The 26495-nt window shown below is 37.3% G+C and overlaps 1 protein-coding gene across 2 annotated transcripts; it reads left to right on the top strand.

The window, feature by feature from the left end:
• Window positions 1-25921, top strand: LOC105493691 (caspase-4). 2 transcript variants are annotated; one of them, XM_011761546.3, is made up of 9 exons: window positions 1-106; window positions 13555-13809; window positions 16567-16676; window positions 17475-17648; window positions 18793-19027; window positions 19886-20029; window positions 21538-21647; window positions 23928-24031; window positions 25814-25921. In XM_011761546.3, the coding sequence occupies exons 1-8, from the start codon at window positions 100-102 to the stop codon at window positions 24024-24026; spliced, it is 1134 nt and encodes a 377-aa protein (XP_011759848.1). In that variant the 5' UTR covers window positions 1-99; the 3' UTR covers window positions 24027-24031; window positions 25814-25921. The 2 variants fall into 2 exon arrangements, with proteins under 2 accessions (XP_011759848.1, XP_070931618.1); XM_071075517.1 differs by lacking the exon at window positions 1-106 and adding an exon at window positions 9718-9735.
• The last annotated feature ends 574 nt before the right edge of the window (window positions 25922-26495 follow it).

Here is a 26495-nt window from a genome sequence, read left to right as displayed (position 1 = left end):
CATGTTTCCGCCCTTTACAATAAGGAAAGACATAGTTTACTTTCATTTTGAGTCTGAGGCTCTTTTCAACGCTGTAGAAAAGGACAGAGGCTGTTAACTATGGCGGGTGAGTCCTTTTCTGACTAGCAGCTTGGGGGTAGGATCTTAGAAAACACTTGATTTATTGCTCTGTAATAAACACAAGAAAGGAAGTGAGCCACTAGCACACATTCTGAATTCCTTTTCTTACTGATTGTGTGTAGTTTGAATCATGGGACCTGTTGTTAGAGAGATCATATGTTTTCCAGATGTCTTCTAGCCAGAAAGAAGTTAATTCTTTTCTTTTAGTTTCTGGTAATCATTCTTTTCTTTTAGTTTCTGGTAATCAAAGGGAGGGTAAAGAAAGCCAGAGGAAGTTATTTGTGTGTTCTAGAAGTTTCAAAATGCATTCTGAAATATTTCTTTTGATTCCAAATTAATTGCCCAGATCATAAACCTTTCTCCCAGAATCAGATCTGAGAGCCTCTGAAGTGTTACCCTCTTTGACATCTCTTATTGTGAATTACATTTTTTCTCTGTTTAAAGTGATTCAATTTTTCCCCTTTCTCTTTGTTCCTGGTACTGACTACTTTAATATAATATTTCATGGATTAATATCACTGTTGTTTTGTTTTGCTGTTGTTGTCGTTTTTAACTGATCTCCTTCTCTCCAGGACTTAACTCTCCAATCCATTCTGCACACAACTTTCAGGTCATCTGTCTTATACACAGAAGCTGAAAAAGCCTAAGGGATAGAGTCATGAGTTACTTAGGCAGCTAGTATTGCAGCAGGTAATATGCTTCTTTGGCTTCATTCTCCTCGTAGGCAAAGGGAGAAATTGGACTAGATCAGTGGATTCTAAACCTTCTAACATATCACAGTAATCTGTAGTCATATAAAAAAGTCAGATGACTACCCCCTTTCTCACCGTGAATAGCTCAATCTTAAATACCCTGCAGGCATTTATTACCTTTGAAGATTGTCACATAATTCTTATGAAACTGACTTGACATAGGTTTGTGTACAGATTAGTGTTATTAGGAAAGTTGACCAGTTAGTTAACACTCTCTGCTTACCTGCTAGTGATCTATTAATGTAATTAATTAACTTTGCTCAGGGACATACAGTGGCTCCCTATTGCCTTTTTAAAAAAATATTTGAACTTTCAGACAAGTTCTTCTACCTTTTGAAACATGTGTATCCATTTTTTCCACTAATCTTTGTAAAGCATGATTTCAGCTTCATAAAAAAATACTGTATTTACTTCACTTATATTACCTTGTTGTTGAGTTTCTTTACTCCTTTGATTCTCCCTGTAGAACAATTCTCTCCGAGGTTTATGTCTCACTTCACAACATTTAACTTAAGCTCCGGAATCAAGGGATCATTAGATAAAGATAGGGGAAATTGAAAGCCACTAGTCAAAAACAAGTCGTGGTTTGATAATTATAAACAACCAAATGTAGTCAGTTATTGCTGCCTTAAACTCCTGAGGAATTGTATCCTATAATATGTTTAAGTATTACTTCACTTACCTGGAACCAAAACTGTGGTACTGATGAGTTTTTCCCTCTAATTGATTCCTTCCATTTTTATTATCACTGCTGCTTTCATTCAGTGATTATAATAACAAAAAAAAAAAATTCTATAGTAACCGTCTCTTTAAAAAATACTTAGCGTATGATAGCTATTTCATGCACTCTCTCTGATTTAATATTTAAAATCAATGAACACAGTTGTGCTATTATTGCCATATTATAGTTGAAGGGGATACTTAGATAATGCCTTCAAAATATGCTTTAGGTCAAAAGTCTGTTAGGAGGAGTGGTCTCAGGTGGGCATGACTCTCAAACTCTGCTATTACTCTACCTTTCTGCAAACATCTTCAAATACTTGCCCTGTCTCTGATCACTGCCACTTCAGTCCTGGCTTCATATTTCTATTTTTTCTAAAGCCCAGCTCTTCCAGTTTTCTGGTTACACCAGATACCCGCATGTCTTTGTGCTTCTTTCTTCACTGCTCTCTGCCAAGAGACCAGCCCCTAGTTTTCCAAGGGCCAAATTCCTACCAGTCCTTCAGGTCTCAGTGCCAAACCCTGCCTTCTCTGGAAAGCTATCTTCTACCTGAGTCACACTTTGCTTATGCTTTTCTTGAGCTTCTGCTAATGATTTACATTCTTATAATATTTTTCATTTTACTTATTTGCATATCTATTTTCCCACTTGACTGCAAACGTTGAAGTGTACAAACATGCTTCAAAAGTGGTATCCCCAATACTAGCAGAGTTAGTTTCAGGAATTTATGCTGATTAAATGTACCTGAATGGACAGGGGAATGAACACGCCTTCCTTCTGCTGAAACGTCCAATATGCAACTATCGTCTGTTAAATGAAATCAAACTTACCTGATTTGCTATTAAGAATTTGTAATCGCCAGGCGGGTTCACCTTGCCCACTGCTTAGACAGAGCCAATTTATAAAGACAGGGGAATTGCAATGGTGTAAGAATAATTCACACAGAGTCGGCTGTTCGGGAGACGGGAGTGTTATTATTACTTAAATCAGTCTCCCTGAGCATTCCGAAATCACAGTGTTTAAAGATAATTTGGCAGGTAGGGGCTTGGGAAGTAGGGATTATTGATTAGAATCATAGGGTGTCAAAGTGAGGTTTTCTTGCTGTCTTCTCTTCCTGGGTACGATGGCAGAACTGGTTGGGTTAGATTACTGCTCTGGGTGGTGTCAGCTGATCCACTGAGTAGTGTCTGCAAAATATATTAAGTGCTGATACTAGGTTTTAAAAAGTGATATTATCCCTGGGAGCACAAGGGGGACGTTCCGACTCTAGGAGCCAGAGGCTGCATGACCCTTAAATAGTAATTTTTAATCTTGTAGCTAATTTGTTAGTCCTGCAAAGGGAGACTGGACCCCAGACAAGAAGAGTGTTTTCGAGAAAAGGCTGTTATCAGTTTTGTTTCAGTCAAACCATGAACTGAATGTTCGGCCTATATCCAGGAATGAATAAGAACAGCTTAAGGGATAGAAGCAAGATAGAGTTGGTTAGGTCTTATTTCTTCACTGTTGCAATTACCTCAGTTATAATTTTGCAAAGGCATTTTCAATCCCTCCATTTGGGTTTTCTAATAGCTTAATCTGAAGGTGTAGGCTATGAAGATGGGAAAAGGCCATCGATCACTCTGGCTTCTTCCTGCTGACAGGGGACATGGTGGAAATTAGAGTGAACCTCAAGGTGAGAAGAATGGAACCACTTTGCAATTGTATGAGCACACTCATGCAGGACTGACTGGGTTTCCAATGCTTGCAATGCAAAAACATTAGTATGCTCCTCTGTAGTTTTACTGTGATATTTAAGCCAATAGCCTCCTGTAAGGTAAATAACAAATCCTAGGATGAAGAGGACAATTCTCAATTTTAAAAGCAAAGATTTGAAAGCATTAATTTGGGGACTTCTAATCCACAAAGAATTTAGGATTTAGTCCAAACTGTAGAAAAAACTCAAGGACAACTAACAACAGATGTATTTATATGTTTTCTTTTGAAGCATAATTTTTCTCTCCAGATCCCATTTTTATTAAAAATAAATTATGATAGAACTAATGTGTTTACCAAAATAAGTTTTAGTCTTATTGTGCTTGGCCTGACTATTTGCATAAAGTGCGGTAAGAATAATTATTTTTTATTTAAGCTGTTCATTGTTTAAATTGGCTTTGATGGAACTCTGTTTCATGAGGAATCTCAGATAAGACTTTTTAAGAGCCGATCCCAGCCACACATTTGTACCCTTAAATACCTATGGGTTGGGTAAATTCCTTTTCTCTCAAGGTCCCAAGATAACCTGGAGCTCATGAACCTGTTAGAAAGTGATATTCTTTACTTACTACAGATCAAAAACCTTGTACAATGACTCTGTGTAGACAAGGTATGAGGCCAGATTCCCCAAAGGGCTTTTGTTGACTGTATAAATCAACTTTGATTCTTTAAGGGAAGTGTGACATTCCAGTCAAAGCCTTGGTAAAATAACCAATTTTTCCAATTGTGTCGTGTTACAAAAGAAAACAGATTTTTATTGTACTTACAGAATTAACCATGTTGCCATAAATTGAGAATACTTACAAAGAGTTTCCAAATTCTGGAGAAATCAGGTAGAGAGAAACAAATATGCTTCAAAATTTTTTCACAGGAGTGTATTTTACCTACTTGTTAAAAGTTGCAAATATCTCTAAAGAAATAAGTTATCTTGACTCTGAAAACAAAAGGATTGGTAACTTTTAAGACATCAGCTCTCTGTAAGAGTCCTGGAAGTTTCATTTTTTTCCTCTATTCCAATAGCACAATTTTTTAAAGTTATCTGAGACCTGCACTCAGAGTCCTATATCTGATTATTTACTGCCTTTTGAAAAGGACCAAAGCAAGACAAAATGTCTGTGGATGACAAAAGTCTATAGACCCTATTAAAGCCATAATCAACTAGGAATTTTGCTTACTTCTGTGGCATCCAACAATTTTTACATAACAATAATTACCAATAATGTACACTAAATAATATCAGAATTATAGAAGTTAATACAAATATACAGAAGACAGAAAATTCAGTACTTCAAAGATTTTTTATTTGCCAGTTGTTAACCGGATTACTGGCTTCAGAGGGGAGCCCTCGGAGGAACGAGGCCAGAAAAGCATGCATTTTTTTCCGAGCCAAATAAGCAGCCACGGCTGAAGGCAAAGACAGATCTCCAAAATGAAGGGTGCCATTTTATACTGGACCCTTGATCCCCCAAAGGAGGGAAATATTACTGGAGAAGAGAGAACAGTGCTTCTAACCTGCATTTTATTGCAAGGCAACCTAAAGCCAATCAGCCCATTTTGAAATCAGGCCATCCCCCAAGGAAGTCTCATCTCTCAGTCAGTTATGGGGATGTTTCCACATCTTCCAGGTGGCCCGGAGCATGCTTCTCTAATTCAAGTGTGCAAAGAGCCAAGTATCCCTCTGAAAATACTATTAGCCATCCCTTAAAGTATATTTCCTACCTAGTTATTACATACCAAAGCCCTCTCATAATGCAAAGTAATTTCTGATATCCTCAAAACTCAAACTGTCAGACAACACAATGCAAAACAGAACACAGCCTTTGATTTTGAGAGGGATCTATCTACTTTTAATTCCTTGGGTGTCATGAAGAAAACAGAGGGTTTTTTGTTTGTTTTTTTGTTGTTTGTTTTTGCCAAAATGGGGTCTGTGGTGCCTCCTCTGTTTTTTCCAAGGAGTCCCAGGCTATCAGAAGTTATCTTAGGGCCTCTCATGTGTGCATTAAGAGTGGCGAGACAAAAAAATGGAGAAAAATAATTCAGTTGACTAAGAAGAAAAAAACATTTTATGGCTAAATGAGATCCAAGAAGAGAAAAACATTAAAGCCTTTTAAAATTATCCATAACTTGTTTATTCACTTTTAATTAAGCTGACTTTTAACCATAGTGCTCTTAAAAAAATCCTTTTAAATTTCTTATTACCCAACTTTAGCCATGCAGGCAATATTTCTGGCTTTTGAACTTTACAAAAAGTAACCTCCCAGGTGCTTCAAAGACATGGTAAGCAGTTTCTTTTTACAAGATTTAGAATTTCCCCAAGGTAGTTCAGAGAAAGGAAAATTCAAGAGAGGAAATCAGAAGCTATCCATGGAGTTTTGGGGGAACCTCATTAAATGGCAAAGTTATGCAAATAGTAAGCCAGAAATAAATCATTCCAGAAGTCAAGAATAGAACCTGGGCAGCTATTGTCAAAAGGCAAAGTCTTAGCTACTGAGTTACAGTCTTGAGAAGTTTCCATTGCTATTCCAAGAAGGATACTAGAGAAGCCATTTTTAACGTTACCAAGGTTTTTAACTGCTCAAGAAAAATTTTTAGGGCTGGATGGTGTAAACCAAAAGAAAGTATCCACATTTGGTCACAAGATTAAGATCTTAAGGAGACCAAACAAGACAGAAATTCCATACAGTATTGGTTTCAGGGACCCATAGCAAAGTTTATAATTGTCCAGCCTGCTGAGCTGGCTTGAAAAGCAGGTTTAAAGGGGTCCTAAACCCATATTATATCCTGCAATACCCCTCTTTCTGTTACAGAACACTGAAAGACAAATTCTTAGCAGAAAATACACCAGATTTGCTACAGGCTAGGACTAGTCTTGCAAATTCTTTTTTCTATTAATCAAACCCTTACAGAGAGACAAAGAGTGATATTTACTGTTTACACAGATGGAGAAAGAGAGTGAGACCAGAAACCTAGCTTGTAAGAATTTCTTACTCTTTTTGCTGGCATACCAGATTTCTGGGTTCCCTTCCTCTGCAACTTCCAGAAGAATGGAATGCCTTCTGATCACCCTGCTCACCTCACGATGGTTGTGGGATTCAAGCCACTTTACAAGAAAAAATCACCATTTTCTATCGTATGGAACCATAGGCAAGATTCTTAAAATGCAAGATACTGCCCAACCGGCTGCATGGGGAACTGTTTAACATTTTCCATCCCAGCAGAATTCACATAACAAAACAGACACTAGTCACCTCGTTCAGCACGCAATACCAACCTGGCAAATGTCAAACTTTTTCCTGTTGGTCCCTGTTGTCTTTGATCCACTCCAGATGGGGAGGGATGACCTCAGAACAGTAATTCACAATGGAGTATCTGGGTAAGGCAAAGAGCACGTAGTCACCATGAGACAGGCCTGTTGAGCTTTCTCCAGGGCTCATCAAATGTAACAGGTAAGAAGAGTTCTCTGAGTTAGGCCTGCTGGACTTCCTCCAGCAATTCCATCTGAGATTCCCTCCACATATACAAACACGCACAAAGATGGGACAGACAGGGGGCCTTCCAAATCAGATGATCCCTAACCAGGAACTCTAACAGTATCCCTTCCAAACTATCCTCCTGTTCTCTGTCTGAGAAATCTCAAAATCTTCCTGATTGAGGAGAAGTCTCCTGAACCAAGACTCTTCCTACTAGTTAGAGCCAACTGAGATCCCAGTGGAGCCATACATATACCCCGTGGTGGAGCGACAAAAGATACCCTGCAATGGGGCTACAGACACCTCATCATATAGCTACAGACCAGTCAAGAGAAGGAAGGAGGCATTAGCAATGCCTAGTATATTCACCAGTTCTGACACCCTGCAATGGGGCTACAGACAGACACCCCACTATGGTGTCACAGAACCAGTAAGGAGAAGGAAGGAGGCATTGGCGCACCTAGATTACTCACCAGTCCAGACACCCTGCAATGTGACTACAGACAGAAACCCTGTGATAGGGCTACAGTTAGAGGACATCTATCCAGGATTATTTCTCCACTGCAATTAAATGCATGCACACTGGGTTGGCAGTGCCTGCCAGTGGAGACAGTACCAGAGCCAGCCCCTAGTCCAAGAGAACTAGGCGGCAACTTGGGCTAGCTTCTGGATCCATCGCTGGACAGGAGGCACCAAACCGCAGACAGGTAGCCACAAAGGCTTTCCCAGTCTGATTTCTTTCACTGTTGTAATTTCCTCCGTTATAATTTTGCAAAAGCGGTTTTCATATTCTTCAAGAGTTGAACCATACTTAAATTTTATTCATTTGTTCCTACATTGCCTTGACTACTGATTCAGTAAATAATTAATAAATATCCCCTGAATGCCAAAAATAATGCAGGTGTATTTCATGGCCCCTGTCCTCACAGAGCATAAAATCTAACAGTGGATAGTGATAAGTAGGCTGGGAATCACAATTAAATGGAAAAAAGAAAAAAAAAAAGGCTGGACGTGGTGGCTTACACCTGTAATCCAATGCCAGCAATTTGGGAGGCCAAGATGGGTGGATCACCTGAGGTCAGGAGTTCGAGATCAGCCTGGCCAACATGGTGAAACCCCATCTCTACTAAAAATACAAAAATTAGCCAGGCGTGGTTGCATGCACCTGTAGTCCTAGCTACTCAGAAGGCTGAGGCAGGAGAATTGCTTGAATCCGGGAGGCAAAGGTTGCAGTGAGCCGAGATAGCACCGCTGCACTTCAGCCTGGGTGACAGAGTGAAACTGTCTCACAAAAATATATAAATACATAAATAAATAAGTGTAAAAAAATATGCTACTCTAAGGAGATACAAGGCGCCCTAGGGGCATATACCTCTGACCATGTCTCCTCTGGAAGAATCAGAGAGGATTCCCTTAAGAAAATACCATCTAATCTGATACTTGGAGGATGGACAGAGAACAGTACAAAAACCGGAAGAAATTAGAAACGGGGTTGCTGAAAATATACAGATCCCTAAGAAGAGACTTGATTACCTGGAATAAAAAGCCATCTAATCTGAGACTTGAAGGTTAGACAGACAGCAGTAGGAAAACAAGAAGGAACGAGAAGGTGGGGGCTGGAAATTCTATTTAGAGATCCCTAAATAGAAGCTTTCTAGAAACTAAATGAAAGGCGGAACGTTTTGAATGTAATGAGCAGAGTGGGAACAGTATCAGAAGACGAGTGAATGAGAAGGCCTAGATTAGAACAGGCTGAAAGTTTTCATGGTCAAATCTAGATATTGGAACACTCCTCATTGTGAAGAGTAGAAAGGGTGGAGAGTAGGTTGATAAAGTTCTTATGAATTTATTTCTTCAGAAAGAAAGGATGTTGGCCTGAATAGAAGTAATGAACGATTAGAATTGAGAGAAGTGGTCAGATTCTGAAAATATTTAGCAAATAAAATTGATGCAATGTGAATTAAGAAGGGAATTAAGATACAGGGAAGGCCAAAGAGGTTGAATATCACCAGCTTTTGCTGCTTATTTTGTACATGGAGTATAGGTATTATTTACTAGTATATGGAAAAGAGAATGAAGGATGGAAATGAAAAAACGAACAGTTCATCTTTGTAAGTTGGGTTGAATGAGATTGTGAGATGTAGTTGAGATACCTCTTTGTATATTGGATGTATGGGCTTCAATACCGACATCCACATCTGGGCTGAATCCATAAATTTGAGGGTGATTTATTTATTATTTTAAGCATATAATGGATGCCATCAGAATGTGCAGATTATACCTCAGGCCATACTTTTAATTTCCTTATTTATTTTTTTATTTGACAAATAAATATTGTATGTATTATCTATGTGCAACCTTCTGCTTTTATGAGTTTAGCCTGTTTAGATTTTACGTATAAGCGAGATAATGTGATATTTTGTCTTTTGGTGCCTGGCCTGGCTTATTTTACTTAATACAATGTTCTTCATGTTCATCAATATTGTCAGAAACAATAGGATTTGCTTCCATTTAAAAGCTGAATAGTGTTGCATTGTGTATATAAACCACATTTTCTTCATCTATTCATCTGTCTGCAGACATTTAGGTTGATGTTGTATCTTGGCTATTGTGAATAATGCTGCAATGGAAATAGAAGTTCAGATATCTCCTTGAGGCACTTATTTTCAAATTTGTGATGTATACTAAATAGTGGGATTTCTTGATCATATCTTTAGCTCTATTTTTAACTTTCAGAGGTGTCTCCATATAGGTTTCCATAAAGACCATGCTAATTTACTTTTTCTTTTTTTTTTGAGACAGAGTCTCACTCTGTTGCCCAGGCTGGAGGGCAGTCGTGGAATCTCGGCTCACTGCAACCTCCACTTCTAGGGTTCCAGCCATTCTACTGCCTCTGCCTGCTGAGTAGCTAAGATTACAGGTGCCCACTGCCACGCTCGGCTAATTTTGTATTTTTAGTAGAAGCAGGGTTTCATCATGTTGTCCAGCCTGGTCTAGAACTCCTGACCTCAGGTGATCCGCCAGCCTTGGCCTCACAAAGTGCTGGGGTTACAGTCGTGAGCCACCACACAGGGCCTAATTTATGTTTTTACAAACAGGGTGTAAGAGTTTCTTTTTTTCTACATCCTCTCCACCATTTGTTATCTTTTGTCTTTTTGGTAATAGCCATTCCAACAGATGGGAAGTGGTATTTCATTGTGGCTTCAATTTCCCTGATGGCTAGAGAGGTTGATCATTTTTCATATACATATTATCTGTATGTCTTCTTTTGAAAAATGTTTATTCTGGTCCTTTGCTTATTTTTAAATCAGTTTATTTTCTTTCTATTTAATTGTTTGTGTTCTTTGTATTTTGCATATTAATTCCTTATCAGATGTATGGTTTGCAAATCTTTTCTCCCATACTGTTGATTATCTCTTTAATCTTTTGATTGTTTCTTTGGCTATGTAAAAGCTTTTTAGTTTATCATGTAATTTCATTTGCACATGTTAGCTTTTGTTTCCTGTCCTTTTGTGTCATATCCAAAAATTATTGTCTAGACCAATGTCATGAAGTTGTTCCCCTCTGTTTTCTTCCAGTAGTTTCACAGTTTGCGTCCTTACATTTACATATTTAACTCATTTTGAGTTTATTTTTGTATATGTTTAGAGATTTTTATTCTTCTGCATGTGGTTATCCAATTTTTCCAATACCATTTATTGAAGAATTTGTTCTTTCCTGATTGTGTGTTCATGAAACCTTCGTTGAAAAGTCAAATTAATGTAAATAGTTGGGTTTATTTCTGGGTTTTCTGTCCTGTTCATTTGCTCTCTGTTTCTATTTTTATGCCACTATCGTGCTATTTGGATGACCGTACCTTTGTAGTCTATTTTGAACTCAGGTAGTGTGATGCCTGCATCTTTGTTCCCTTTACTCAAAATAGCTTTGCGTATTCAGGGTTTTTATTTTGTGATTCCATATAAATTTTAGGATTTGTTTCTGTTTTTGTAAAAGCTGCCATTAGAATTTTGATAGGAATTGCATTTTATCTTTAGATTTCTTTGGGTATTATGGACATTTTAATAATAGTAATTTTCTCGTCCATCAACTCAAAATATATTTCTACTTATTTTTGTCTTCTTCAATTTCTTCTATCAATATTTTATAGTTTTGAGATTTGTTATTATTGTTGTTATTTTTGAGACAAGTTCTTGTTCTGTAGCCAAGACTAGAGTGTAGTGTCACAATTATTGCTCACTATAATCTCAAATTCCTGGGCTTAAGCAATCCTCCCACCTCAGACTTCCAAGAAGCAAGGACTATAGGCACATTGCTACGATGGCCAGCCAACTTTTTAAATTTTTTATACAGACAGAGTCTCAGCATGTTGATCAGGTTGGAATTTTATACTTTTATGTGTACATGTTTTTTTTTTTTTACCCACTTGGTTAAATTGATTTCTAAGTATTTTTGTAGCAATTTTAAATAGAAATGTATTTATTTTTAAAGATGGTTTATTGTTATACAGAAACACTACAGATTTTTATGTTTATTTTTTTATCCTGCAATTTTCTTGAATCTGTTTATTTGTTCCAAAATATTTTTGTGGATCCTTTAGGGTTTTCTGTATATAAGACCACTTCATTTTTAAACAGGCACAATTAAACTTCTTCCTTTCCAATTTTGATGCCTTTTATTTATTTTTTGTTGTCGAATTGCTCTGGCCAGAACTGCATTGAATAGAAGTGGTGAATGTGAATATCTTTGTCTTCTTCCCTATTTTAGAGAAAGGGTTTTCAACTTTTCACCATTGAGTATGTTAGCTGTGTGTTTGTCATACGTGGCATTTTCTGTGAAAAGCTCTTCAATTTTATTGCTTATTATATTTCTTCACATATCATTTATTCAGTCAACACTATATTAGTTTACTGAGCACACAAATAAATAAAACAGAAGCCCAGAACTCAGGCAGATTGGATATCCCACAAACTAATCTGTGTACTGTTTGCAAATCACACTGTGTTCCAACATCTGTACATGATGTTGCAAGACTAATATTTTTGCTACCTGTTCTCAGAAGCCTTTGTGATCTCACCTGTTGGAATGTACTAATGTTTACTGAGCCCCTTAAACATCCTGTCTACATTCTCTTAAGAAGCTCTTCACCAACTGTCAGGCAATGTAGTTTGATGAATTAAGAATGGGGGCTCTGGATTCTGACTCACTAGATTTCAATTCTTATTCCCAGTTACTATATACTCGGTGTTCTTTCACATTATTTGAGTTAATTACTTATTACCTTTCATTTTCCATATAAGAGAGGTTAATATATGTTTTACATGGAATTTTTGTGAAATTTCAGTAATGTACTTGGCATGATGAGGACTCAATGAATATTAACTATTTTAATTGAACCATATCATGATTAACTATATAGAATATGGTGGAAAAAACCAAGATTTGAATCCTAATTCATGTGATATGAAGCAAGTTATTATTTAAATGGTAAATATAAAATAGGGAATGTAATAACTACCCACTGGCTTACTGTGAGGGTCCAGTATATTAAAATTTGTAAAACCCTTGGTACAGTGATTTGTAAATAATAATGATAATTATAATGATGATTTATATTGCTTTATATGCATTCATTTTTTATTTATAATAAGTACATGGGAGATGTTACCCTTTATTAAGTTAATTTATGTTAGGTAACTTTTTTCCTGGTTTGTAATATCTAATGTCTTTCTCATAATAGTTGCCCAATAAACATTTATGAAAATATGAATTCAAGATAACCCAGACAATGAGGCTGGTGCTTCTGTGCCAAAGCTTTTGTGCAATGTCCTGACATGATTTCTTTAGATGTCATTTTGTGTCAACACTATCCTTACATCTACACGGATTGTATAATTGTCTTCATAGCATTGATTGAGAATTGATAAGATATCCAGCATTTCTCTGTACAATCTGCCAAAATCATATCTGTTGTATTGAAATAAAGGGTTTATTATTTTGATATCTATATTTCCTCATAAATATTCAAATTACTGTAAGGAGTAATACATTAACATGGTGTCAAATTAAATTAATCGACTACACTGGAAGATTAGTAATCAGGTTACTTTCTATTTTAAATTTTCATTGACAGCAAGATTTGAAAGAATTATAAGTATGGATGCACTCATCCATTTATTCTTTAATTTATGTATTTAGCAAGGCATATTAAGTACTTTTAAACATTTTGAATAAAAAGATGGGGGTATAGGATGTATGTTAAAAAGTGCAAATTCAAATATATAGTTCTTTCACCAAGAAAACTAAATACAGAAAAGAGTAAAAATCATATAGTCTAGTAGGAAGAATTTATATTCTAGACAAGAGCATTGACTTTCCCAGGAATATATATTTTAGGCAGATCATTATCACTATGGGTTGTGAACCAGTAAAAGAGAAAAATGAATGCAGTGGATGACCAGGAAGTTAGCATGAGGTCCAATGCCACAGAAGGAAGATGAGAAGCTAAAAGCAAAGAAAAGAAAAAGGAAAAAAAAGAAAATAAAAAGTATTAAGTGGCAATAAATTGTTAAACAACCGGGTGGGAATTTGATGAATGACAGAAATCTACGGGTACAGGAAGACAGATGGTGAAGTCGGACATACTTTCAGAAGCATTTCACATTGTAGAACTACATCTAAAGTGACGGTGAAACTCTTTAAGCTGTGCCCATAGTTAAAGGAGTCTTTCTATTTCTAACAGAGGGCAACCAGAGAAAAAAGCCACTTAAGATGTTGGAATCCCTGGGCAAAGATTTCCTCACTGGCGTTTTGGATAACTTGGTGGAACAGAATGTGCTGAACTGGAAGGAAGAGGAAAAAAAGAAGTATTATGATGCAAAAACTGAAGACAAAGTTCGGGTCATGGCAGACTCTATCCAAGAGAAACAACGTATGGCAGGTCAAATGCTTCTTCAAACCTTTTTTAACATAGACCAAATATCCCCCAGTAAAAAAGGTAAGACTGGTCTTTTACAATGAATGTCTCAATTTTCCCAGAATCTATTTAACTCCAAGGCCTAAGCAGTGTCTTCTGTGATAACCTTATCTTTCCCTTCCTCAACTATCATTTTCACTAAACCTATCATTTTCCTTTTAGAGACCACTTCACCTTTTGTAGGGTGGAATCCAGTTTACAATCACATAAAAGGCTGAGTCCTTGTGTTTAGATTTTGTACAAAAATAGTTAATAGTTCACACCTTGTAGTAAGAGATACATAGAACTAAACCTAGATTCTGTCACCTGTGACCTATGCAACTTCCTGCAAGTTGCTTAACTTCCCGAGCTCCCTATTTGTTAGTCTTACCATCTGTGAAATGAAGACAATTCCAGTACTTTCTCATAAGATCGTCTAGGCCTAGAAACATTATAATGACAGGCACCACATGCCAACAACTCCCAAGATATTAGCTCTCATCTGGAACTCTCTCCTCTGAACTCCAGACTCATTTAGCTCTAGCAGTATATTCAACAGGTCTACTTGAGTGTTTTGCTGGCATCACAAAACAAATACAGCTAAAACTATACACTTTGTTCTCCAGAATAAAACTGTTGCATTTTTATTCCCTTTTCATCTCAGTAAACAGAAACAACATCTACCAAGTTTCTCCTACCAGAACGCAACTGGTTTCTTCACCAATTAATAACAGTAATCAGTAGTTTTCTTGGCACATAGTGGATGCCTAAATAACATAGGATGAATAAATAAATAAAGTATTATGCATTCAATAAATATTAGTTTTCATAATTATTATGTGGATGCTATGAGCTAGACTTTTCCAGTGCTTACTTATTTCTGCGAGTTACAAAATATGATAAGGAGAATCTCTATAAAGTGTCTAAATTTTAAAACTTCTTTTCGGAACTTTTGCCCCAGATTGAATTATGTATTATTAGAGGTTAAACATTCTCACATTGAAGTTCACCAGAGACAGACTCAATTCCCCCCCAGAATTTAAGCTTAAAGATTGAGCCATGAAGTATTACAGATTACCAATAATGATAAATAGTAATAAACAAAAGGAAATATAAATTGTTGAGACCTCACCATATCAAATGAGCTTTTTCAATCAGCACTCTTCTGTGAAGAAGGGGTGTTGCTACCAACAGGGAGCACGTGATAGCATGACAGTTGTTCAAGATTATAAGAAGGTAGCATCCTCATTCATATTTAAACTGGTCCCTTCGCAGGGCTTTTTGTTTGTTTGTTTTGTTTTTTTCTCAATCCTGGGATGGCATGGAAACAATCTCCATTTTCAAAAAGTCAGTGATAGTGCAACTAATGGGAATTAGAGTAGAAGTAATAGAGGCTTCAGAATGGTTTTAGCAAACCCAGATATTACAATGAGCATTCGATTCTAAACTGAAGTAACCTATCTGATGAGCAGAGGCTATGGCAGGAATAAGACAGCTGCAGCCCCTCACAGGCGGGGTCTAGTAGCTCCCTGGGCTCTATCTTCAGATGGAGTCTCCAGAGTGATCCCAGAAAAATTTAGGTACACTGCCAGTGTAACTACAGTGTACCCAGCTCTCTTTGGGCAGCAGTCTGTACTATAATATGTACTATCTTGTAATGAAATGATTTGCTTTCATGCTAATTTTACTATTGGATGTAAGACAGAAATTCTATCTCATTTTAAATTTTACCCGAAAACACTGTATCTACACATACACACATAATTATCATTAGGAGATGACTAAGTTAGGAAGTTCTCCAAACCTGTAAGTGAACTGGAAACAGAAAACTTTGGACTAGAAAACATACCCTTTAACCAGGGAATACCCAAGGATCCAGCATGTCTTCACATTGGCAGAATTTTCTGAAATAGGACCAAAGGTCATATATTACTGTGTAATCTATGAAAAGAGATGCTCAGAAGGTTTGACATTCATAGATACTCTTACAAGTTGTTACATCTCCAGAGCTCAGACTGGCTGGCTTTACAAATAGCTGGCTTTACAATTTGCACAGGGATAATTGAAGTTCATTTGTTCTAGAATCATTAAAAATTAACAGCAAAGTTGCTAAAAAATAATGCCTTGAAAGTACAAGATTCAATATTCTGTGGTTTGATGTATGTATGTATCAGTATGTGTAGTGGGGATTAGGAGGGGACAATTACTCCAAAATGGGATTTTGTTCCATCCTATATGGGATAACTATTAAGCATTTGGCTTGTGGTTAAAAACACATGTTAAAATAATACTTTTTATATGTTATGTTAAATAAATGTTATTAGAATTAATGTTACCTGTTTAATTTTACCTTTTACGTGTTATAGTAGAAATTAAATATTGGACATGGAACACACATTAAATTTGTAGTAGATAGCACTCTGACAACTATTTACTCAGTATACTCTTGCACAGACACAATACAAAGTCCACACAGATAAATGAGTATCCTGGAGTAAAACCTTTGGAAAAATCAAATTCTTTCGACCGTATAAAGAAAGGCCAAATTACCCCAACATCATCGAAATGTTTTCCCCAGAATGATCAGAATGTATGATTACATGTTTGGGTAGATCTTCTTTTCTATCTTTTCCAGTAGCAATACATCTCCTGATGTGGAATACTAGATATGAGATACCACTAAAACCCCTGTATGTAAAGAAATCTTCTTCCCAGGACATCTTCTCTCTCGAGCTTCTTAGGTGATAAATTGGGTCACAGAGGCAGAAATCACAATTTATGTTATGTGATATCCTGCAGCTCATCTGAATATGGAGGCTAGACCACCTGAGTCAGGAGAATCTGCAGATGCCCTCAAGCTTTGCCCTCATGAAGAGTTCCTGAGACTATGTAAAGAAAGAGCTGAAGAGGTGCTATGCTATCTGCATTAAACAGCAAAAAAGAAGAGAAATCATTGCTTTCCTTCAGTGCACCATTTCTTACAGCACTAAATGATTGGGGGTGGGGATGGCAGTAACCATTTGCAATACTGCTTTTAGTAAGGGAAAGATTATGTGACTTCACAATGATACCAATCCTCTCTCAACCCATAATGCAGATCATTTTATCACGAGTTGAGAGAAAATTGGTATTTCTATGGCTCATGTATTTATTCTTGTAATTATTTAGATTTTATGAAAATTGTAGCATTAGTCATGGAATAAACATATTTACAAGATAAGATAGCTGACTAGTAATTGGTTGCACTCTAGTTGAAAAGTCTAGACATGAAGGATACTTGGGAAATATAATTAAAGCTTGAAAAACAGTATACATTTATGTGTTAAAAATAGTAACAAAATAGCTATGCTTCCAAAGGCAAAGACTTTTGCTGTATTCATTTTTCAATGGAGCCAATGACAACATCTCTTGCTTTGTATGAAATTTGACCTGAACTTTGAATGCTAAGAAAGATTGGAGTAGTTGAAGAAGAAAAGAGAGAAGAAAAGGGGTAGAAATTATCTAGTTTCCTCAAGATTCTCGAATAACCATTTCAGATATGTCCTGGTTCTTTCCCTGGGTTCCTCAGAGAGAGAAAGTCAGTGTCTTTGATGCAAGTTAGAGCAGAAAGCAGCTGCATGAAGACTTAAAAATCAACATTGATAGGCATAAGGGGGCTGAAAGAAGACTTGAGTAAATTAAATTTACTGCATCTCCATATCCTGCAGATCTATCCAATAAAGGAGAGAAATGACCGCACACGCCTGGCTCTCATCATATGCAATACAGAGTTTGATCATCTGCCTCCAAGGAATGGAGCTGACTTTGACATCACAGGGATGAAGGAGCTGCTTGAGGGTCTGGACTATAGTGTGGATGTAGAAGAGAATCTGACAGCCAGGGTAAGAACCCCTCAGTTGCCACAAACACATACGTATTCAACACACATCCTTCTAATAACTACTTAGTTTCAACCAGCTCAACAAAGTTTAACAACCTGTGTGTGTGTGGGTGTGTGTGTGTGTATGCAAAATGAGAGTACTAGATTGGTAAATCTATGTCTCTTTGGTCCTCCAAATATCCTCAATTCTGGAAAACTAGACTAAACATGATTGGCACATGTTTTCATGTTTCTTATTGAATTCCAAAATCATGTGATTGGGATGCAGCCCCAAGAATCCCCAGAAAATTATAGACTAATGAATGCTAAATGGGAGTACACTTGTAAAACAAATATTGAGTCCTAAACCTGGTGCCAAGAGCTATTCTTAACACTGGGAATAGGTCTGTAAATGAGACAGGAAGCTCCCAGCCGGCATTCATCTAGGTTACAGTGGAGAGAAACAGTGAAATTTTAAGAAAAAAGGCAACTTCAAGCACCAGGTGTGCATGTGTGTGCCTATAAAACAGTGACAAGACAGCCAAAAGTAAGCAAAAAGAAAAGAAAAAGGAAACATGAGACAGAATTGCAGGGTGGGGAGCCATGTTTTTGGATTGGTTGGAGACGGCTTTGGAAAGACACGAATGCAGTGCCTTCAAAGTAGGAGACGCTACTGTGAAAGAGCTGAGCTGAAAATGAACCTGGCACATGAGAAGCACAAAGAGAAGACCAGCGTGACTAGATGTTGAAGGAGAATGGACACAGTATGAGGGTGGAGTATGGTCAGGCCAGAAGTTTGATTCTATTCTAAGCATAGTGGGACGGATTTTACAAAGAAAGTGCTGTGTTGCATTTATAACACATGACTCTTGGTAGGTAGGAAGAGAAAAGATTGAGATGGAAAAGAAAAAGTAACATGAGTAACACATAACAATATACAATATACTAAGAAGAGAGTATGTCAGCAGGAAGAGAAAATGGGAACCCACAGCCCCATAGAGAAGGAAAAATAAAACCATAGAACAGTTGTTGTGACTGAGTAAGCAATATGTGAAGCACCATGACCCGGATGTCACATATGTTTCTTGTTTCACTCATGGTAAATCTGGGACGTCCTATTAATTGTGATGCTTCTCTGACTGAAGTTAGACATTGCTCTTTTACAGGATATGGAGTCAGCGCTGAGGGCATTTGCTGCCCGACCAGAGCACAAGTCCTCCGATAGCACATTCCTGGTGCTCATGTCTCATGGCATCCTGGAGGGAATCTGCGGAACTGCACATGATGAGAAAAACCCAGATGTGCTGCTTTATGACACCATCTTCCAGATATTCAACAACCGAAACTGCTTCAGTCTAAAGGACAAACCCAAGGTCATCATTGTCCAGGCCTGCAGAGGCGGTGAGTGCTGAGACTGGACATCTAACAATTACGAAGGTGTATGCAGAGAATTGTGATGTTTGGTTTATATTTAGGGGAAACAATGTTAGACCCCATCCAGTGCAAACAAAGCACAATGAATTCTAAAGAAACTCTACCTAAGGGTCTGGTATAATAAGAAATTGTCTCATCAGCGGAGAAATTTCTGTACAATTTTATCTACAGTAAGCGGTGAAGGAGATCATCAGAATCCCTAAATCAAAGTTAGACAGAAATACTGAAACTTTGGAATGGAATAATTTTCATGATAGCTTGGTTTGTAAATGTTTTACAGACATTTGGACATTGTGTGGTTTGAGAAGAATTTCCTTTGAAACTGGGGCCATTATGTAAAACAGCTTCCCTTTTTCTTATAATTATTGAGGGGGAAATTAGTAAACAGATCAGGGAACTTTAGAATGTTGCAGTTCAGTTTTGCTCCAGAGATTCAATTGTCTCATGGCTGGCTGAGGATGGTGGTTCATGCCTATAATCCCAACACTTTGGGAGGCCAAGACAGGAGGATGGCTTGAGGTCAGGAATTTGAGACCAATTGTCTCATAGCTCTTGGAAGCTATTTTTCGAAAGAAAACAGAGGTTTTTTTCTAAAAATGGTAAATTCAAGATGATTTCACTGTCAGTAGCCACATTGTTGAATGACACTGGAGAGAAAGCAAAGTGGGGGGTGTGTGTGTGTGTGTCTGTGTGTGTATTTGTATCTGTGTGGCTCTGTATGTATGAAACTAGTAAGAATGAATATTCAAAAAGAACAAGGTGGGCAATTGTGATAGCCATTCTGTGGGAGGCACAGCAGTGTGCAGAAAGTTAATGTCTCTACAGCAAACCATGGGGAACTGTGGGTCAGAGACTCTCCAGCATCCTTGGAAGTGGCCTCTTCACAGTCACCTGAGAACCTGGAGGAAGACGCTGTTTACAAGACCCATGTGGAGAAGGACTTCATTGCTTTCTGCTCGTCAACCCCACGTATGTATCTTTTAGTGGCAGTAAGGGACTTGTGGGCCTGAGGCTACCTTTTGAATGAATCTACAAAATCAAGAATCCCTATGAAACAATGATCTGATAGAATGTTGTGTGCTCTCCACATATTTTACATGATCTTATGTGTGATATGAAAAGAGATTCCTACCCCCTCCAAAACACACATTTTTGACAATTGTACTTTCATTATAAGTATTACACTTTACAGTCAGAGGCATACCAAATATTAAAGCAACCCAATACATGGGAACCCATTCACCACTCACCATTTAAACATATGAATTCTGTTTTTTTTTTTAAATTAAGCCCATTTAACATTTTACATAGTGTTTTTATGGATTCCAGGAATGACATCTCTTTCTCAAATGATCAACTTCAAGTCTTCTTCTCCATATTTCCCATGTGATTCTACAATGACCAGTGCCATTGCATGCCCTACTAGAACTGTGGATACCCTTTAAAACAAGTAGAAGAATTCAGTGGAATTATCCCACTTTACAGAGGAAGGAATAGAAGCTCAGAAAGATGAAGGAACTCCCCAATGTTCACCAGGCTCCAAAGTTGTGGGGTTGATTAGGTCTAATCTCAGGGAACATTGGTTAGTATTTCACTTCTAGGTAATTATCTTAAGGAGCGTACATTTGGCTGTTTTTGATTTGTATATTTTTTAAACCTTATTTTTTAAAACCACTTTATTGAGGTAAGGTTGACATAAATAATGGTACATATTTAATGTGTACAACTTAATGAGTTTGGAGATATGTATGTACTTCTGAAATCATCACCACTATCTATGCCATGAACATATCTCTCTTCTCCTAAAGATTCTTCCACTTCTCTGTTTATTATTATCATCATTCCGTGATTGTGTGTAAGAAGTATACTTAGCATAAAATCTACTCTTTTAGCAAATTTCAAGTACATAAAACAGTATTGGTTACTATTGGCACCATCCTGTACAGTAGATTTTTATCACGTTTTTTGTCTTCTATAACTGAAACTTGTCATGTGTTCATCATTTTGTTTACTATATGGTGAAAGACAGTGTGGCATAATCTGCAAACAACCATAGAGCCTGGTAGCAATTTTTTGTTGGTTACTCAATGTGTGAACATGGGGAAGTTGCTTCATCTTTCTGAGCTTCTATTCCTTCCTCTGTAAAGTGGGATAATTCGTTATTTCTCAAGCCCCTATAAACGCCGAGAGAATGAGCGTGAGTTTTGTAGTAGAAAGTCAATCCCAAGAATCAAAATTCATTCATTACACAGTCTCTTGCAATGCTTACGAACTGCAACTTTTGGTCACCTTTTGCTAGATTTTCTGTTTACTTTTTGTGGAAAGTGGGTAAATGTCAGGTTGTAAGTGCTTCCTACAAATCTGTAAAGATAATTCCCAAGCTATGCTTTTCTTTTTAAAAAATTCTCAAAATGGAAATATAAACAAAAACATAGTGAAAGTCATAGCCCAAGGCATATCCATCTGTATCATCATAGATAACGTGTCCTGGAGAGACAGCACAATGGGCTCCGTCTTCATCACACAGCTCATCACGTGCTTCCAGAAATATTCTTGGTGCTGCCACCTAGAGGAAGTATTTCGGAAGGTAAGTGTCTCTTTCTTTTCTAGTTATTCATTTATTTCTTCAGGAAGAATTTGTCATGATTCGCCTTTCACTTCACAATGACAATCTTTGTCAGGGAAGTGAAAGTAGAGAGGTACCTAGTTTCTGTCATTCGGCTGTTTGAAATATGGCTAAGGAAAAGACAATTCCTGTATCCCAGCAGAAGATCAAAGTAAAATAAAAAAATGTCAATCATAAGCTTTATGTTATGGACTATAAGTTCTTAAGTTTTAGAGAAGGAAAAATATTTTGAAATAATTTTTATTACTTAGTTTATCAAATGAATGAAATCTGAGTGGTCCACTAGGTCATGGAGTTCCGCCTAGTGATAGAGGGGTAAATGAGGCCTACGTGACGTAAGCCTATCTTCTAGGACTCACATTTTCGTGGGAGATATGGATACTGAACATGTGGGTTAACCAACGAATATACGCTTACAGATTGTGATAGGATCCATGAAGACATGTGAGAGGGAACAAAATGAAGTCATTCTTTCAATAAAATGTGTAGAAGGAAAGGTTTTCTATTCCTTGCCCAACTTGGGACATTCCTTATTCCCACTACTTCCTATATTATTTTTCTCCATAGCTCGTACCTCCACCCACTCAGCATATATTAATAGTTTATTTATATGTCTGTTTTTTATAACTTGTATTTACTCATTAGCATGCAAACTTCAGGATGGCAGGGATTTGCTCAGTAATTCAACAAACCGGGCATGTAGCAGATACTCAACTAATAATTATTGAATAAATAGATGCATAAATACGTAGATAAATGCTCCCTCTTGTTTAGGGAGAAAATAGGATTGGCATTAACATAGAATAGTATAATTATTAGTAAAGTAAAAATTGTAGAAAAGAGTAAAACTCCTATGGGAAAGAAAGATACACCTTGGCATTTAAAGAAGAAATCATCCAGGACCAGCACAGTCACTCATTCCTGTAATCCTAGCACTTTAGGAGCCCGAAGAAGGGTGGAGTGGCTTGAATCCAGGAATTTGAGGCCAGCCTAGGCAACATGGTGAAACCTGTCTCTACAAAAAATACAAAAGTTAGCCAGGCATATTGACTAGAGCCTGTAATCTGAGCTACCTGAGAGCTGAGGTGGAAGAATCACTGGAGCCCAAGAAGCAGAAGTTGCAATGAGCTGAGATTGCACCACTACCCTCTAGCTTCAACAACAGAGTAAGACCCTGTCTTAAAAAAAAAAAAAAAAAAAAAAAAAAGTACTGAAAGGAGGAGGATGAGGAGGGGGATGAGAAGGAGGAGGAGGAGGAGAAGAAGGAGGAGGAGGAGGAAATGCAGCATAAATTGAGACAGAGTTCCTGTGAATAGAGATCTAGGAAGCTAAATCTTTTAAATCTTTTTGGATAATTAGGAGTTAGATATCGTACTTTCAAGGATGTTCATAGAAAAAGGAACTGAAAATTCTGGATTTAGGATAAGTAGACTCTTACCAATTAGTTGATGCAGAAAAACTTCAAGATCAGCTTAGTGGTGGAGATATGAAAGTTGTTCAGTGTTTGGGTCTTAAAGATAAGATACTGGGGCTGGGTGCGGTGATTCACCCCTGTAATCCCAGCACTTTGGGAGGCCGAGGTGGGTGGATCACAAGGTCAGGAGTTTGAGACCAGCCTGGTCAACATAGTGAAACCATGTCTCTACTAGAAATACAAAAAAACACAATTAGCTAGGCTTGGTGGCGGGCACCTGTAATCCTAGCTACTTGGGAGACTGAGACAGGAGAATTGCTTGAACTCGGGAGGCAGAGGTTGCAGTGAGCTGAGGTCGCACCATTGCACTCCAGCCCAGGAGACAGTGCAAGACTTCAACTCAAAAAAAAAAAAAAAAAAAAAAAAAAAAGATAAGATACTTAGATTTAATTCTCCTTCAGTTGAGGAATCAGCTTTGGTGGGCATTGAAACTACAGAGTCCTTCCTTATCCAGTTTTCATGAACAATTTCCAAGGAATAACTTATTGTCAGATCTGTAGGTCAGAAATCGAAAATAGAGAAAACGAATGTTGAAAGATGTTGGATTAGACACAAGGTGTTTATTTTGATGTAAAGAGTGCAGTCTGACAGGGAGTGTTAATTCTAAGAGGCAGGGTGCAATGTTGAGGAGTTAGAATGCCCATGGGCTTGGTTCTATGAAACCTGCAAGCTCTTTTCATTCCAGGTGTTGTCTGGTTCATGGTGCAAGATGCTTTCTGAGACCTGAAAAGAGTCTTATCTCATTTACAGCCTATTTTATTTTTCAGGTACAGCAATCATTTGAAACTCCAAGGGCTAAAGCCCAAATGCCCACCATAGAACGACTGTCCATGACAAGATATTTCTACCTCTTTCCGGGCAATTGAAAATGGTTAAGTATTGAGAGTTGTTGGTGGTGTGTGAAATAAATGAGAGAGTGATATTGGTGGTTAGGTCCAATGACAAATGACAGCTGAGTACTTGGATGGTCAAATTGGTGTTTTTGTTGATATAGTCTGGTGATTATCTGCTACTTTTTTTCTGACTTATATGCATTTGGACTCCTCCAACTCTACAATTAATCAGGCAATCAATCAATCAAGGAAGTAAGAAAAGCTGCAGCAGAGTGCGATAATGAAAAACTAAGGATAACAATTATTAAAATGGAAACATGCTCATGCTTCCATTACTATTTATATTCATTTATCTCTCATAGTCTTTCTCTTTTACTCTCCCTTTCTTACGTACACACACACACACACACACACACACACACACACACACACACACACAGAGAGAGAGAGAGAGAGACACTAAGTAACCAAACACTGCATCAAACCCTGAACAAAATGCAGTAAACAAAGGAGCTAACTCTGGAGAAAGCAGCATTTTGATCCTCTGAGTGAGGATGTCACAGCAAATACCACATTACCGACATCCGGGTACCATTACCAGATAGTAGAAAATACATCCTACACTGTAGAGTTTGTACTGATCTAGGCTCTGGTTCTCAGACTGTTCTCACAATGCAGATCACCAATCACTCAGAGTTGGCTTCTGAATCCTCAATCACAGTCAAGAAGTTCCTTCAAGCTCCAACATAACTTTTGTTATTATTTTGATTACAATGTTATAGAATGGGTACATTGAGTCTGTACCAAATGATTACTTTCTTCACTCATAACAGCTTTATTTCACACTAGATTATAAGACTATTATCAGTTTCTCTCCAACATGCATACTTAAAATTATATTTTATAGTGAATTGTATAAAGTTGTTCTCAATACTTCCAACATTTACCACATAATTTTTTCTCTTGGTTTCTGACACTTCAGTCCCAATATTGCATCATTTCAGCGTAACAGCTTTCAGTGCCTAATCCATCCAATGGGGCGACATTTGGACATGGAACTGTTTGTTGACCAATATTTGCCAACACTAACTGTGCACCAGGTTGTGTTCTAGATGCTTGGAATATGCCAATTAACAAAGTAAATAGATTTCTTACACTCAGACAGCGTATATTCTAGTGAGTAGAAACAGAATCTGAAAACATAAAGTGGTAAATACATCACAGGTCAGAAAGCAAAAAAAGATAAAAGGAAGAATAAAGGAAGAGAAAGGAAAACGCAGAATGATGGATACTGTACTCCTATAGATATTTCACTCAAAAGCTTTTCTTGAAATAATGAAACCAGAACAAAGAATGGAGAGAGTTGGGGAGTGAATAACGTGGTTCTTATGCAGGGAAAGTGTTCCAGCACAGAATACAGCCAGTGCAAATGCCCTGGGGTAGCAATGCACTAAACATATTTAAATAACTGCAATGAGACAGTGTGACCAAAAGAGAACGTTACTGGGGAAAATGGCAGAGACAAATTAGGAGAAGCAGTCAGATCTCATGGTTCTATGCTATCACATGGTAAACCTTTAAAAATTATTACCTGAGTGAGACAGGAAGCCTTTCTAGTGCTTTAGAAAAAAGAAGTGATATGCTTTAAATTAGGTCTTACAAAGATCACATTTTGGTAAATAGACTAAGATGTCACAAATGGAAATCAAGGGAAGTGGCAAGAGCACATGGAAGAGGATGCAAGAAAAATCATGATGAGGGATGGGATGAAGGCAACAAGGGTGATCATCTTGACATTCTGTTCTTTCTCTCCCCTGCAGGAAGCCACAAGCAGCCCAGTTCTCCTTTATCAACTTCAAGGAGCACCTTCATTAGTACAGCTTGCATATTTAACATTTTGTATTTCAATAAAAGCGAAGACCAATGAATGGTGTCTTTTTCTAATAGTGAATATAATTTCAATGAAAACGGTGGGTGAGTGGAAATGGAGGAAGCTAACTGGATTTTCGAGTTTTATGGCTCATGAAATATCTATACTTGGTTGATGAAGAAAACTGACTGCGACTTACCCCCAACAACAGGATGAAAGAAGATGTTACTGAAAACTATAGTGGGATACTGCCTCATACCCATTTGAATGACTCCCATCAAAGAAAACCCCCAACAAACAGAAAATAACAAGAGTTTTCAGGGATGTAGAATAATTGGAATCCTGTGCTCTGTTGGTGAGAATTTCAAATGGTACAGCCATCATGGAAACCTGTATGGTAGTGCCTCATAAAATTAGAAGCAGAGTTACCATATGCTCCAGAAATTCCACCTATAGGTACATAACTAAAGTAATTGAAAGCAGGGTCTCAAAGATATATTTATACACCCACATTTATAGCAGCATTGTTCACAATATCTAAAATGTGGAACTATCCAATAACTGATGAATGAATAAGCAAAATGTGGTATATAAACATAACGGAATTTTATTCAGCCTTAAAAGAGAAGGAA

This window comes from Macaca nemestrina, chromosome 12, assembly GCF_043159975.1.
Source record: "Macaca nemestrina isolate mMacNem1 chromosome 12, mMacNem.hap1, whole genome shotgun sequence".
Lineage (NCBI taxonomy): Eukaryota > Metazoa > Chordata > Mammalia > Primates > Cercopithecidae > Macaca > Macaca nemestrina.
Note: the sequence above shows the minus strand (reverse complement) of the source record. Positions and strands in the feature narration are given on the sequence as shown.

Bases quoted from the DNA above. Each gene is read 5' to 3' on its own strand.
- LOC105493691 (XM_011761546.3), top strand. The intron at 17,649-18,792 runs GTAAGAACCCCT...GCTCTTTTACAG, and splicing joins AAGAGAATCTGACAGCCAGG to GATATGGAGTCAGCGCTGAG. The intron at 19,028-19,885 runs GTGAGTGCTGAG...ATGTCTCTACAG, and splicing joins TGTCCAGGCCTGCAGAGGCG to CAAACCATGGGGAACTGTGG.